General features: G+C 29.9%; 2 protein-coding genes across 5 annotated transcripts; one reads left to right on the top strand and one right to left on the bottom strand.

The window, feature by feature from the left end:
• Window positions 1-336: 336 nt before the first annotated feature.
• Window positions 337-10466, bottom strand: scramb1 (phospholipid scramblase 1). 4 transcript variants are annotated; one of them, XM_085191378.1, is made up of 6 exons: window positions 10236-10466; window positions 9581-9915; window positions 7032-7297; window positions 6194-6418; window positions 3996-4157; window positions 337-3085 (listed from the first exon to the last, which is right to left on the bottom strand). In XM_085191378.1, exons 2-6 carry the CDS (start codon window positions 9903-9905, stop codon window positions 3026-3028), a joined length of 1038 nt encoding a protein of 345 aa, XP_085047504.1. In that variant the 5' UTR covers window positions 9906-9915; window positions 10236-10466; the 3' UTR covers window positions 337-3025. The 4 variants fall into 4 exon arrangements, with proteins under 4 accessions (XP_085047504.1, XP_085047503.1, XP_085047505.1 ...); XM_085191377.1 differs by lacking the exon at window positions 10236-10466 and having other exon boundaries at window positions 9581-9943; XM_085191379.1 differs by lacking the exons at window positions 9581-9915; window positions 10236-10466 and adding an exon at window positions 8679-9102.
• Window positions 10467-11237: 771 nt separating this feature from the next.
• Rap2l (Ras-associated protein 2-like) lies at window positions 11238-12867 on the top strand. Its single transcript, XM_085191209.1, has one exon. The coding sequence runs from the start codon at window positions 11576-11578 to the stop codon at window positions 12119-12121; it is 546 nt and encodes a 181-aa protein (XP_085047335.1). The 5' UTR covers window positions 11238-11575; the 3' UTR covers window positions 12122-12867.
• The last annotated feature ends 811 nt before the right edge of the window (window positions 12868-13678 follow it).

The raw sequence follows: 13678 nt of genomic DNA, 5'->3' as shown, positions 1-13678 counted from the left end.
AATACGCATATTGCGACTTCTGAAGTTTCCTAAAACTATCAATACTATATAATAATTTACAGAAAAACTGCAAAACGTAAATATTTAATTAGAAAGAATTTGGCTGACATTTTTATTAAGTAACTACAATAATAAATGCACTTAACATTTGCATATTTAAATTCTTTAAGAAATGTAAATAAACATACCAGTGGCTAAAAGTGTAAGACTGCTAAATCCTTTTTTTTTCATGTGTACATAAATATACAAAATCGTCTTTTATTTCATGTAGTAGAGAATAGATATCAATTTTTAATATTGTAAAGACCTCCTGATAATATTTGTATGTAATATATATACTTACAGTTTTTTAAAAACATATTTTGTCCCCCGAAAATTTGCTTAGTTGGTTATTTGCAGGTTTACACTCAAAGCTGACGATAATATAAAGTTAGTACTATATTATAGTGTAACATTTAAAACAAGTTACTGTAACTGAACTAGCAAGATTGCAATTGAGAACACAAGAAACAAAAAATATTGATAAAAATCAATATTGAAACATATCAAATAATAAAATTATCATCCATTAACAAAAACTACACACAATAAAAATTCAAAATGTATCTTGTAAATTCAAAAGCGTAGCAATAGTTTATATAAGTCATTTCACAATTGTTACGTAAAATGCAATTTGAAATGGTTGTAGTAGGAGACTAAGAATAAAAATTAGGCACCAGCAGTCAGACTTAGACTAGTTTTCATGAATTGAATTGATATATGAATATGAAAGATTGTGACGGAATTATTGTGTAATATCATCATAGTTAAATTCTATTCTCATTTATGTTAAAGTCTCTAGATAGACAATGTGAATGAGTCATATCAATATGAAAAAACATAATCTGAAAGTTATAAAAAAATCCGAAACATAACATAACATAAAAAACAAACACAAAAATAAATATTTCTCACACATAAATAGTATATATATAAATGTTTGTAATATAAATAGTGTAAATGTCAAAATCAAATCAATAAATTGTTAGATGGCTGTCATCTACAAAACAATCAATCATCAAAAATAACAATATTTCATAGTGATTACCGAAAAACAACATTAATTTGGTAAATAAAGGAAATTTTACAATGGGCTTAAAATACATAGCGGTGTTTTTGTCCCTAGTTGAAGGAAAGCAACTAAATATTGATTATGGCAAGTGAATTACAGCCCCTTAACAGTATAATAATTATTCCTGAAATAAAGTAAAAATATATAATGTTTATATTATAAACATATTATTTATTCAAATAATAGGTAAATGTATGCAAAGATTATGATAATAAAGAAGAGCAGCCTACAATGTAACATTTGTTTTACTTGAAGTATTTAGAGAGTAGACATTTTTGTATTTATAACAAACTTTTACTTGACATGTACCTACCATAAATTATATTTTATAATGACCTTAATTATTTGCGGTAAATTGTGCTTACTAATGTCATCTTAATATAGATTTTTTTTTAATTTAAAGTAATTGCAATATTTACTGCAATTGCTTGTATTTTTACATACATAATATTTAAAAATAAGAGCTAAACCATTCAGGAGGACTATTTTTCTATAAGTATTACCGTAAGAAATTGTTTGAGTTTATTACTAGTATCAAGGCGCGGGTTAGTATCAATGGCGAAAATAAAACTTTTTTAAATAAAAGATTCTATTTTCAAAATATGGTAACAATGAACATATCCAAAACGTATATAACTCAAACACTTAATGGTAATTTTACATATAAAAAGAAACTAAATTTTAAATATGAGACCAAAATATAATACAGTTTAATTTCCAAAAATGTAATAAATAATAATAATAAGTTTAGTATAAAATAAAATTTTAGTCTTTTATTAACAAAGTAAAAACGAAAAATAAGGAGATTACTAAATATACACTGGTAAGTTATACACAGCCACACAATAATTTTTACTACATGTATATATTAGATATTTCTGTTTTTTTTCCATTACATCTAACGCAATCAAACAAAGAATTTTATAATTTGGTACGGTTTCAAAGTTATACATAAACATATAATTCAGTGATTCATTTTTATCTTACAGAAAGTAAATATGGCAATATAATCTCATAAGATTATATATTTGAATAGTAAAATTTAGATTCATTGGACTTATATCATAGGCAAGCATTCTTTTTTCATAAGTATTTTAATAGGAATATAATATGATTAGTATATTTTATTATGATATCGTAATTTTGAATAAAAATTTCGAATATAGCAACTAATAGCATCTTAAGACTGTTCAATAAGCCAGATAGACTATTGATTCTATAGGATATGATCCTATAGCTTCAAATATTGCTATATTAGAAACCTCTATACAAAATTTCAATATATAAACTTATAACTCTAAGTATGTGAATAACACTAAAATAGGATAAAATGGTATTTATCAAAACTTTTCGTCACATATAACATCTTACATCTATAAAAGTGCAAATCATAATTATTAAGAGAACTAGTACCGACGACGCTTAAAGCCCGAAATAGGCATATAGAAGAAATATCAAAAACACTTGTGCAACGTAAAACAACCATAATTGCATTAATATTTAATATCATAACAATATAGATTTTAATTATACAACTGCATACAGTTTACGAGGCGCTCAACTTTCCTTTGTGGACGTCCACGATTTTTTTATTGATTTACATAAATTTTTGCATTCTTGTATAGTTGGTGCCAACTTTATTCTTTCACTTTTTATTAACTGAACATAAAAATAAAATATTAAAAATGGAAAATATGTGACATTGCTATCATTACAAGAGGTGTAGGCCGCTTGTCAAATATAAACCGGTTTAGGTCAAGCAAGTGCCGTTACACCTACACTAAAAATGAGCACTCACACAAATACAAAGCTCAGCGTAGACCTCGCGGACTGTAATTATTTGTAATTCGTAAGAGATTCGAGTACATTTTGGAGTATAAGGTTCATAATTTTGTATACTATGCATTTATTGTCTTAGAGCATCCCAGGTCCATCTCTCTCGTGGTTTCCAGATTTTTCGAAAAACATGAAATCCTGTAATACACACAGTTTAATAATTTAATATTAAAATTAATTTAAAGTATTAATTTGGAAAATAAGTTTACAAATTCATTGACTATAAAGTCTGATTTAAGAAAAGCACAATTTGAACAGGTTTTAAATATTTCGTATCTTCATAAATTAAAACAAATTAAAATTATTGATGCCAGACGCAGAGCGAGGCTCAAGCGTGTGACTGTAATCGCAACAGGTTGTGGCTTCGATTTTCAATAGGGGGAATGTTTTATTTGTCATTTCCTCGCTCTGGTAATAAGACATAGTGCGGCGTTGAGTTTTGCCATTCTACATGTAATGTTTCAAAAATTAGGCGGTGAGTAGGAAACGAAATGTCTTGACATTAGGCTTCATGTGCTTCAAGACTGGCCTCTTTAACATTTCCTAATTTGTTATTTTATGAAACATCAGCTTCACGTCGTGCAGGATGCACACAACAGGGTAGGCAAAAGGATCCTAGTGTTAAGATACTCCGGCCTCAATATCTCCTTGTTTCTTAGGAAGCATACTATGCTATATGGTACTACTATATAGCACATTTTAACTAAAACACTGTTCGGGTCTTACTACATTTGCAACCCTCCAAAAAACCGTTGAAATGTAGATACAAAATTTCATCAAAATCTGATATCATATGACCTGTATCATCATTTTTTTAACTTCTCGCTCTATCTCGTATATTGCAGGGTAGACAGAGAAAACCTAGTATTAAAACATTACCGTTTCCTATGGACCGCGAAATGAAAATAACACATTACCCCGCGAGTGGGAATTGAACCCACAATCGTCGTTTACAGTCAGATACTGAGTCGATTCGCCGCGATAGCCTCTACATAATAATATAATTATATAAATGTTAAATTCCGTATAAAACATATAATATACTTACAATAAGGAAACATGCACCAAGCAATACAGCTTTGATCCTAACATCCAAGTCCATTGGGAAGGTGATGCCAAAGTAGTCAGAGTCCGTGAAGGCTTCACGCGCCAATCCAGACCACTGCTTTGTTATTTTGCCCACTTTCGTTTCTCCGTCTTTGGAATACACCTGGAAAATTTAAAAATATTTACTTTAAGTTTCATACTGTATTTTGGGAACCTAGTGTTAACACATATTTCCGTCCCCCACTTTCTGTGGCTGACTCAACGCCGCGGTTTGAGCGATGAAATGAAAATATTAAAATGGGAGAAGACTTAGGAGAGAATTTTTTTATTAGTTTCAACTGCGTAAAAATTTATATATTTGTAAAATCTGTCTGTTAAAATAAGTGCCTAGACGTATAGGGCATGAATGGGATAAATACTGGAGTCTGAAGGAGATAATGAGAAACTGAACCTGTAACTGTGTAAATACTGGCAAAATAGAGGTAGTATTTACATATGGATATCAAACCTGGTCTCATACCAAAGCTCACACAACAAAATTAGAGGTTTGTCAAAATGCTATAGAGGTCTTCGGTTAGGTTAGTCAAAACGCATTAGATCATGCTAGAAAGAAAATATGTGACAGACTGAGAACATCACTAAGATAAAAAAGTTTTTAAAAATAGCGAATTTAGGCACATTTACAAAAACGAAAAATATATAAGTATATTTAAAAATATTTATTTTACATATTATATGTTAAAATGTTATTTTCCTTGATGGATTTGAGCGGCCTAATAATATTTCCAACATTATTCCTGTCGTTATAGTTTCTATTTTATGAATTTTCCGCTACTCAAATATTAGTTACAATAACATGAGCAATTATAATATAATTATTGTGATTAAATTACATTTTATAAGTATTTTTGTAACTGGTTTTTCTCTTTTTAGTACACTACATATTGTACATATTATTTGTAAGATATTCATCGAACGAGTCTAAAGGGCAAAATAGTATGACTAATTGCATAGAAAATTTTATATAAAATTATAACACCACTCATTTAAAAACAAAACTTCTATGGTTAGGAAACTTCTGATTGGGAAATTGGTTAAAATAAAAGAATAAGCTACTGATATATATGTAAGGGAAATAATAAGCATACAAATATACATATAAACTAAAGTGAATTGTGTTTATTACGATATTCGATGTCAGTTTATATTTATAAGAGCAAAGTAAATAAGATTACATCGCGCCAGCAGTTGCCAACAGTGAGTAATAACACTCAATGAGTATATAATGCGAAACCTTGAGAGTTGATTGACGCGTATTGTATATAGAATTAAATTGGCTTTAGACCTATATCAAAATTATTTAGATTGAGTTGTTATTTTGCATACATTCGTAAGAAGGTATATTAGGTTTCATTAAATTATGGTTAATCTTCTGAAGTTCTTTTGTTAAAGGACTCCATTCTCCATTTTCCGCTAGAATTCGAGGCTTTGGATATCAGGAATTGACAAAATAATAATGGTCCCAAAATAATAATTAGACCTCAGCTATTTTTTATTTTGGGGGCCTGCTAATTATTAGGTCTATCAGCCAACAGTTTTCAATACCAATTTTGTATTTCCAATTTTGTCCAATTTTGTTCTTTCTAATGTATTAAAGTGATAAAAATAAAATATGCTTACTTAATGTCTAAAATACGGTATGTGAGTAGATAAGATTCTTAGCATATTTAATCTTAGGTATTTTTATTATACGCATGTAAAATTTGGCAATGATTTAGGAAAGATTGCTTCCTCTAAATATTGCCAAATTTTATAATTCAGTAGATTGGGTTTTGTGTCTGGAAGAGAGCCAATTTTCAAGGCAAAGTTGATGCAATAAGTAGATATACAAGTTTTAGATCTCTTGGTTTTGTGACCACACCTTGAAAACTATATTTCAGTGTAGCTCAGACTTTTAAATGAGCCCTCATCGGCTTGTCGGAATAAAACTTTAAAAAAATAGATTTTTTATGGATGATTAGCTGTGAAAGGCCAATTTTTCTTATAATTATTTTGGAAGAATACTCACGAATTTAAGCAAAATGTGTAGAAAAAAATATTTAGGCATTGATGAAGTAGGTATTTACAAAATCAATCATGAAATGAGTATGTGTAATTCTTCAAAAATAGATAATAATAAATAAAAAACATTAAGCTTACATGAAATTCAACATCGCCACAGATGGAGAAAGTGCACAATGGGCCCTTGATCCTCAACACGACATCACCAGTGGCATTTTTGATAACGTAAGAGGGTTTGCATATAGACCACTCCTGTTCAATAGAGCCGATCACGGTGCCGGGCGGCGCCGTCACCTCCATGCTCTGCAACCAGCACGGACACCAGCAGGAGTCGCATGCTAGCGGACGATGCAAGTGGATTACCTGCAAAATGTATATTTACATAAAGGCCGTCGCAGCGCAATGGTACGGCAGTGTGTGACTGTAAACGCGGCGCTTGTGATTTCGATTCTCACACGGAGAAATGATTTAATATTTTAATTTTCTCGCTTTGGTAGTAAAGTGCGGAATTTAATTTTACCATTTAACACGCTAATACTCCAATTTAGGCAAAAAATAAAGGAAAGTCTTAATACTACATTTTCTAGCTGTCCTGGTAGTCGGAAAAAACTGTGAAGTTCTTTTGTATCTTCTTTCTCAATCGCAAGAAAGTTGGGTTTTTGAAAATAACTCAGAGTTGTAAATCTTTTTTTTTTAATTCTAATATTAGTGTCTTATATCAAAAAGCTTAGAGTGCAAATATTGCTAAGTCTATTAGAATATTCCTGAATTTTGATTTGTTCTAAAGATTCACGTTTAAACAATAATTACACACGTTTATACTCTTTCGTCAAACGAGACTGTAAAGGCAATCTCTGAATAACGATGTTTTGTGAAGCTATTTCTATAGAAGCTTTAACAACAAAAGATATTACAAACGTTTGAAGTAAAATTTACAAATCTTTCATTTATAAGTAATTTCAATACACAAACGTACCTCGTTTCTAAAGTTATCCATGATTTTCATATCGAAAGGTCGCATAGGGCCGCAACAATTACGAGTACAGCAGTCATTGTCTTCCACAGCGTAGTATACTTTCTGGCCAACTGAATTTTTTATTGTATATTTGTTATTTGTCTCGAATCCGACGAAAGCTTCTAACAACTCAACTTTCTGATGAACCAAAAGTTGATCGATCATAGACAGGTATTCCAAACCAGGAGGACAGTTTGTGAGCCCCTGCGGAATAGTCATCCAGCCGCCTGAAAGAGTACTTTTACTATAACTATAACTACATACAATGTATTAGGTACTTAATAACATAATAACACTAGAACTATCGTTTACACCAATGTTTACTTTCTGTTATCTAACTAAATACTTGTAATTATTTTTTTATTTTTTCCAAGGGTTTTTATAGACAATGATAAGCTTTTATTATTTTTTGGAAAACTTGACTAGCAAGGTCTGATATAAAGTTAGAAGAAAGTAGTGTATGACCAAAACAGATATATAATAACATGTAAAGTATGAATATAGAACTAAAAAATATATATAAACTGTAAAGTGAATTGCAACACTGTAATAATAAATGCTTTCGACAATTAATATATCTAATCTTAGGTATATTACAGAATATTTACTTTACAAAAGTAAATGACGTTATACACAAACAATATATTATATTGCTTTATTATGTCCCAATAAAGCAGATAGGGCTCAAGTTTATTGTTCTCAATATTTTTTTTTACAATTTAATAAAAAATAAAAGTTATTAGGTACAGTAACTATGTATGTGTTTTTTCGATGTACCACAAAAAAACGGGTATTTTTTGTTTGTATGTAGAAAAAATCATAACGTAACATCACTCCATAATCCACTTTCAAATAATTTCTTTCTAAACTCATTTCCATCGTGTTCAGTCACGCACGTGAAAATTATACCATTTTTTTCTTAAACATACTTTTTTTATACATTTTCTAATACCAAGACTTTTTATATATACCGACAATATTATATACCAGCATAATATGGTGCGATTGATTTTTTTTTATAGAAAGTTGTAAATAATCTTAAATAATAGAGACATTAGTCTCTATTTTTTAAGGCAAAAACAAAAAATATATATACAGGAATTATCCTGTATATAATTTTATTTTGTTTTTCTTATTATTATGATTGCATTGATTGTTTTTACATCACTTGATTCTCATCCATTTTCATTGGTTGGCTGGAAGAGATTTCTTTTAAAGATAAGACTGCCACTGTAACTAACTATCTTTACAGTTTTATTTTTTGTTATGTTTTTATTACAAGCATTTAAGCTTGTATATAACATTTCTTCCTGCTAATTACAACATAATGTGCACAATGGCTCTTAGCATGTTTCCTTCTTAATATAAAAAATACTTTCAAGTAATTCAAGTAATTAATGTGTGGAGAAAATTGTTGCCTGAATTATATTAATATGCATAATAAATAGTAATTAACATTAAGGAATTAGAAAATGTTTCATTTTCTGAAAAGGTATTATACTATATTAAATATTATGATATTAATATATACAAATAACATGGACCTACCTATATATGATAATATAATATATGAATAGACCAAATAAATGATAAGTAAATGTTACCAACACAACACAAACAATGTTCTAAATGCCCTCCACCACATTTACATAATCAACAACATTTGTTAACCTCCTCTCTTGATCAGTTAATAATTGTTCGTAGCCATCCATTCGATTCGTGAATATTTTTTTATAAAATTGCTTAATAGATCTTTTTGCACTTTCCACAGACAATGTTTCTATATGAATTCGTTTATTATCAATATTAACGATTTTTGTACATTTTCGTGATAAATATTTTCTGAATTTAGAACACTTTTCATGAGCTAACTTCAATCTGTTTTTAGGAATTTCCTCAGATATAAAATCAAAGTTAATATTACCACTATCATTTGACACTTTCATAATTTTAAAAGGTACAAGAATTTAATGATACTAAAAAAATAAAGAAATAAACAGATATAATAACTTTAGCTATGTACTGTCTGTCATAACTGAGAATGAAGTGAGCACTAATTATTTATCAGCAGTATCACTTTTACAATAACTTAAAGTAAACATTATTATCACTCAGTTTAATATGTCAATATATTCACTGACAATAACTTTAGAATCAAGAATTTAATAATTATTTTATATTTCTTTATACAAAGTTGATCTGATCACCAATTATATTATAAATCAACTCCAAATATGAATTTAAAGTTTTAATTTTAAAACAGTGTAAATTTAGTAATGTTGCACAAGGATATCATTTGGGTAATAATAAAACTATTTTTGGTTTGATCACTATATAAAGGAATTATTTAACTTCATTTACTTAATTTGGTAACTAGACAACCTTTTCAGGGTTCCTCTACTTACTGCGGTATATATGCAAAAACAAATAAGCTTGTAAAGATATAGTCAGGGATGAAAATTATTACTTTTTTGTTAGAGTTAATTATAATACAATAGCCAAATACATACCAGGTGCTTGTGGAACAGGTTGTTGCACTACAGGTGGGTATCCAGGTTGAGGATGAGGGTATCCTGGAGCATAGCCTGGCTGGAAGCCAGGCTGAAAACCAGGCTGAAAACCAGGCTGATACCCAGGTTGAAAACCAGGCTGAAAACCAGGTTGGAATCCTGTTTGCATTCCTGGTAAAGGTTGGGCACCTGGTGGTAACATTGGCCCAGGTGGTGGATAGTTTTGCATTGGATAGTTGTCATTTGATTTATTCCCTTCAGCTGGTGGAGCATAGCCTTGGCTCGATGGAAAATTTGGACTGTATGGAGTTTGTTTATGCGACATGTTTCTGAAACTAAAATAAAATTAATTAATTACATCACATTAATTACGTCAATATAATATTTTTTTTTTGTGTAGTTTCATACTAGACGTGTAGTTGTCCTTTTATTACGGCTCACTATTGTTAATTCTTTTGACTATTACATTAAAAGACACAAAATATTCATGCAAGTGAATATAACAAACAAACGCATACAAAATAATACTTAAGGGATTACTATATCATATTTCACGTATACATGTAATATTAATAAAATGTGTATAAGGTAGCATTGTAATATAAGCAAAATCTTTTTAAATATAATGATATAGTCGAAAATGTGCATTACTTACAAATTTAAAATAGCCAAAAATAGCCGGTAAAATCCTTAAGTCTTCATATGTTATTCATAATTCATTCATAAGATTAATATGGTTGTCGTAATATTCATAATAATGTATTAAATTTCTAGTTGGAATTTCGAGTGTTGCAGTTTAAAATTTATAAGACAAACAATGATCCTATAACTAAATGTTATTCTCTGAGTCTGACCGACGACGGCCCGATGGGCGATGACGTAAATATTTCTATTAGCTGTCATAACTCATAGTATATATTTATGGTACATACAGCTTAACTTGCAACATCAGATCCAGCCATTTTTTGTACCATTAATAATGATATTTGTGGATCATTTTAAAATGTTTTCAATCTCAACATTATTTAAGAACAATGTAACTTTATTTAAGAAATAATATTTATATATCCTCAGTAAACCATAGAGAAACTAATATGTAAAATTTTTATTTTGTATAAAGTAATGTTTCTATAAATTGTATCATTGTAATGAACATTTTAATATTAGTTTTATTCTACTTGTATGTAATAAAATAAATAAAGGTTGAGAAAACGTTTTCTAATACAAATGTTTTTGAACGTAATTCATGATGGGCAACTTAGAATTTGTAAGGTTTTTCCTGTTCAGGGTTGCTATGTTTTACAATTATGCCTAATATTAATAGTAACGCGATATACATAAATATTTGTTTATATTTTTTACTTTATTAATTCTCGATAAATATGAATTATATTAAAATATATACGAGAAGGAAATGTTTTTATTTAACCTATTAATGTTCAATAGCTCCTATGTAGTGTGTTAACATTTTTGAAAATAAATTTTAAAATGTTAAAAATACTAAATAGCAATATAATTTATTTACATGAAATTATATAGATTTCCATGAAATAATTTAAGCTAATAGTACCGTTAGTCTAAGGCAATAAATTTAATGTGAATTTTGATAAATGAGTGTGCAACACCGACATCCGGTTGGAAATACTCCCATTCGCCAATCAAACCATTGCAATAGGGTGCATTGACCAACCTGCTGCTGGTGCCAATTCTAGCAAACGAGTCAGTTGGATAGATGTTGCTTCCGTGTTTGTACTATCGAGATTAAAGTGAATAGAAGAGTACCGCGATGCAATCAAAGTTGTTTTGCCACTCGTGTAACTAAAATGGCGTCCCTGTTTATGATTTAGTTACTATTCTTTATGTGAACATCTCCTAGTGATCGCATCCGAGTGAGTCATTATCCAACATAGCAATGACATTTTTATAGCACAAAGTGAGAATACGTTTCTGAAACGTTTATAGAAGACTGGCAAGTGTGATTAATATAGCACAATAATGCGCGAATTCAAAGTGGTCGTGCTAGGCTCGGGTGGGGTCGGGAAGAGTGCTTTGACTGTGCAGTTTGTGTCTGGGTGTTTTATGGAAAAATATGACCCCACGATAGAGGATTTCTACAGGAAAGAAATAGAAGTAGACAATTCCCCATGTGTTCTAGAAATATTGGATACTGCTGGAACAGAACAATTCGCTTCCATGCGAGACCTGTACATAAAGAATGGTCAAGGATTTGTAGTTGTGTACTCATTAACAAATCATCAAACTTTTCAAGATATCAAACCAATGAAGGAATTGATAACTCGCGTCAAAGGCTCAGAACGTGTACCAATTTTGTTAGTAGGCAACAAAGCCGACCTGGAACACCAGCGCGAGGTTTCACAAGGAGAAGGCAATGCGCTCGCGCAAATGTGGGGCTGCCCATTCGTGGAAGCATCGGCCAAGAGTCGTACCAACGTCAACGAAATGTTCGCTGAAATAGTGCGTGAAATGAACGTTAGCCCCGAAAAGAAAAAGGACAATTATTGTTGTTGTACAGTGCTTTAATATTTAGTGTGTAATGTGGCATTTATTTCTCGTAAGACTGCAAGGGCGAGGAGGGAGTGAGCCCACCTCGGCTGACGGCCGCGAATCTCCAGCGGGGCCTGGGCGTTAGCCCGCCGGCACCGACCGCTGGACCCTCGGCGGTCGCGACGCGCGTCATATCACGTTGTTAATATCTTTGATACATACCATTGTCCAATCGAGGTGCTTTATCTTATATTTTCATACTTTAGTACTGGTAGATACTCCCGCAGTAACCATAATTATCATACGAAGTAAACAAATATCTATAATCTGATTGGGGCATTTTATATTTAGCTTTGCAGAAGTCATGTTTTGTGTACTACAAATTCAAAAATTCAAAAGTGGAATCAGAATCTGTATCAAATTTTTAAGCAACAGCAGTAACATTTGTAATGTAACTTAATATTAGTCAACTTTGTATATAATTTGTTGAGATTAATAATGTGGAAGGACAAGGACGGTTTTAGAGAATTAAAAAGCCATCCAAATATGCAATAATCTTATATGATTGTGTAGAGTGAAGTGCGATGAGTAAGAGTTTACACCTAAGTCATATTGCAAATTGTGTTTTTATTGTGTAAATTATGTTTATATGGAAAATCAATAATCAAAGAATAATGCAGATAAAGATTGTCAGTTGCGTGATTGTGTTTTAAAGTCTACCAGGATTTGTGATAATACATATAACAAAGTATCTATAATAAAAGTTTTAAGTGGGAGATTAACTAGTGAAGTTTTATTCATCAGACACCAAGGTAATAACTTTATTTTTTTCTCATTACAATATTAAAGGATATATTTATAAGCACAAATAGAAATTCATATGAGTAGTTAAGTAGTAAAAACCTATGCATTTTGTTTTGTTTTTTATTTTTTTAAATTTTATTACTTTTATATTTTGTTGATAATATGTAGTAGAGTATTAATTTTGATATCAGCAACAGTATGCAAGTAATTTAAGACATTCAAACCAATTGAATGTAAATATAGTAGTTTTTATCTAATGTACAAAAAATATTATAATGAGATTTAAATATTCTTTTCAAAGATTCATAAATTAACAATATAATTTAAAATGATTTATCAAAACACAAAAGGCTACATTTGCATGCCTCATTTCTTTGATATTATTAATAAGTAACTCATTTATGGCTTTATGTATCTATAATAAAATACCACAATTTATTCCAAATTTGGCACTGCAGACATTTAAAGTAACTTTAAAAGCTATGATAATAAGTAAAACCCATTTATTACATTGATCGAGAATATTTGAGATATAAAAATATATGATATTAATATCAATTGAATATTTCACAACTGTTGAGTTTGTTACTGGCTCTTCTCAGCAGTACTGCCTCCTTGCAGGTGGATCCTTTTATTCATTTAACTACAATTTGATTCTAAAATGTCTGCAAATATAAGATGTATTTGGAATAAAAAATATTTTGAATGTCAATTAAAAATTTTGTCTCCAAAACTGGTGGTAGCTTTACCTTCATTAGACAATTCTAAAGTGCTTATAATGGATATATA

This window comes from Heliconius melpomene, chromosome 10 (genome assembly GCF_056956725.1).
Source record: "Heliconius melpomene rosina isolate 202511_hmr_F chromosome 10, ASM5695672v1, whole genome shotgun sequence".
NCBI classification, from domain to species: domain Eukaryota; kingdom Metazoa; phylum Arthropoda; class Insecta; order Lepidoptera; family Nymphalidae; genus Heliconius; species Heliconius melpomene.
This window is presented reverse-complemented; position numbering and strand designations above follow the sequence as displayed.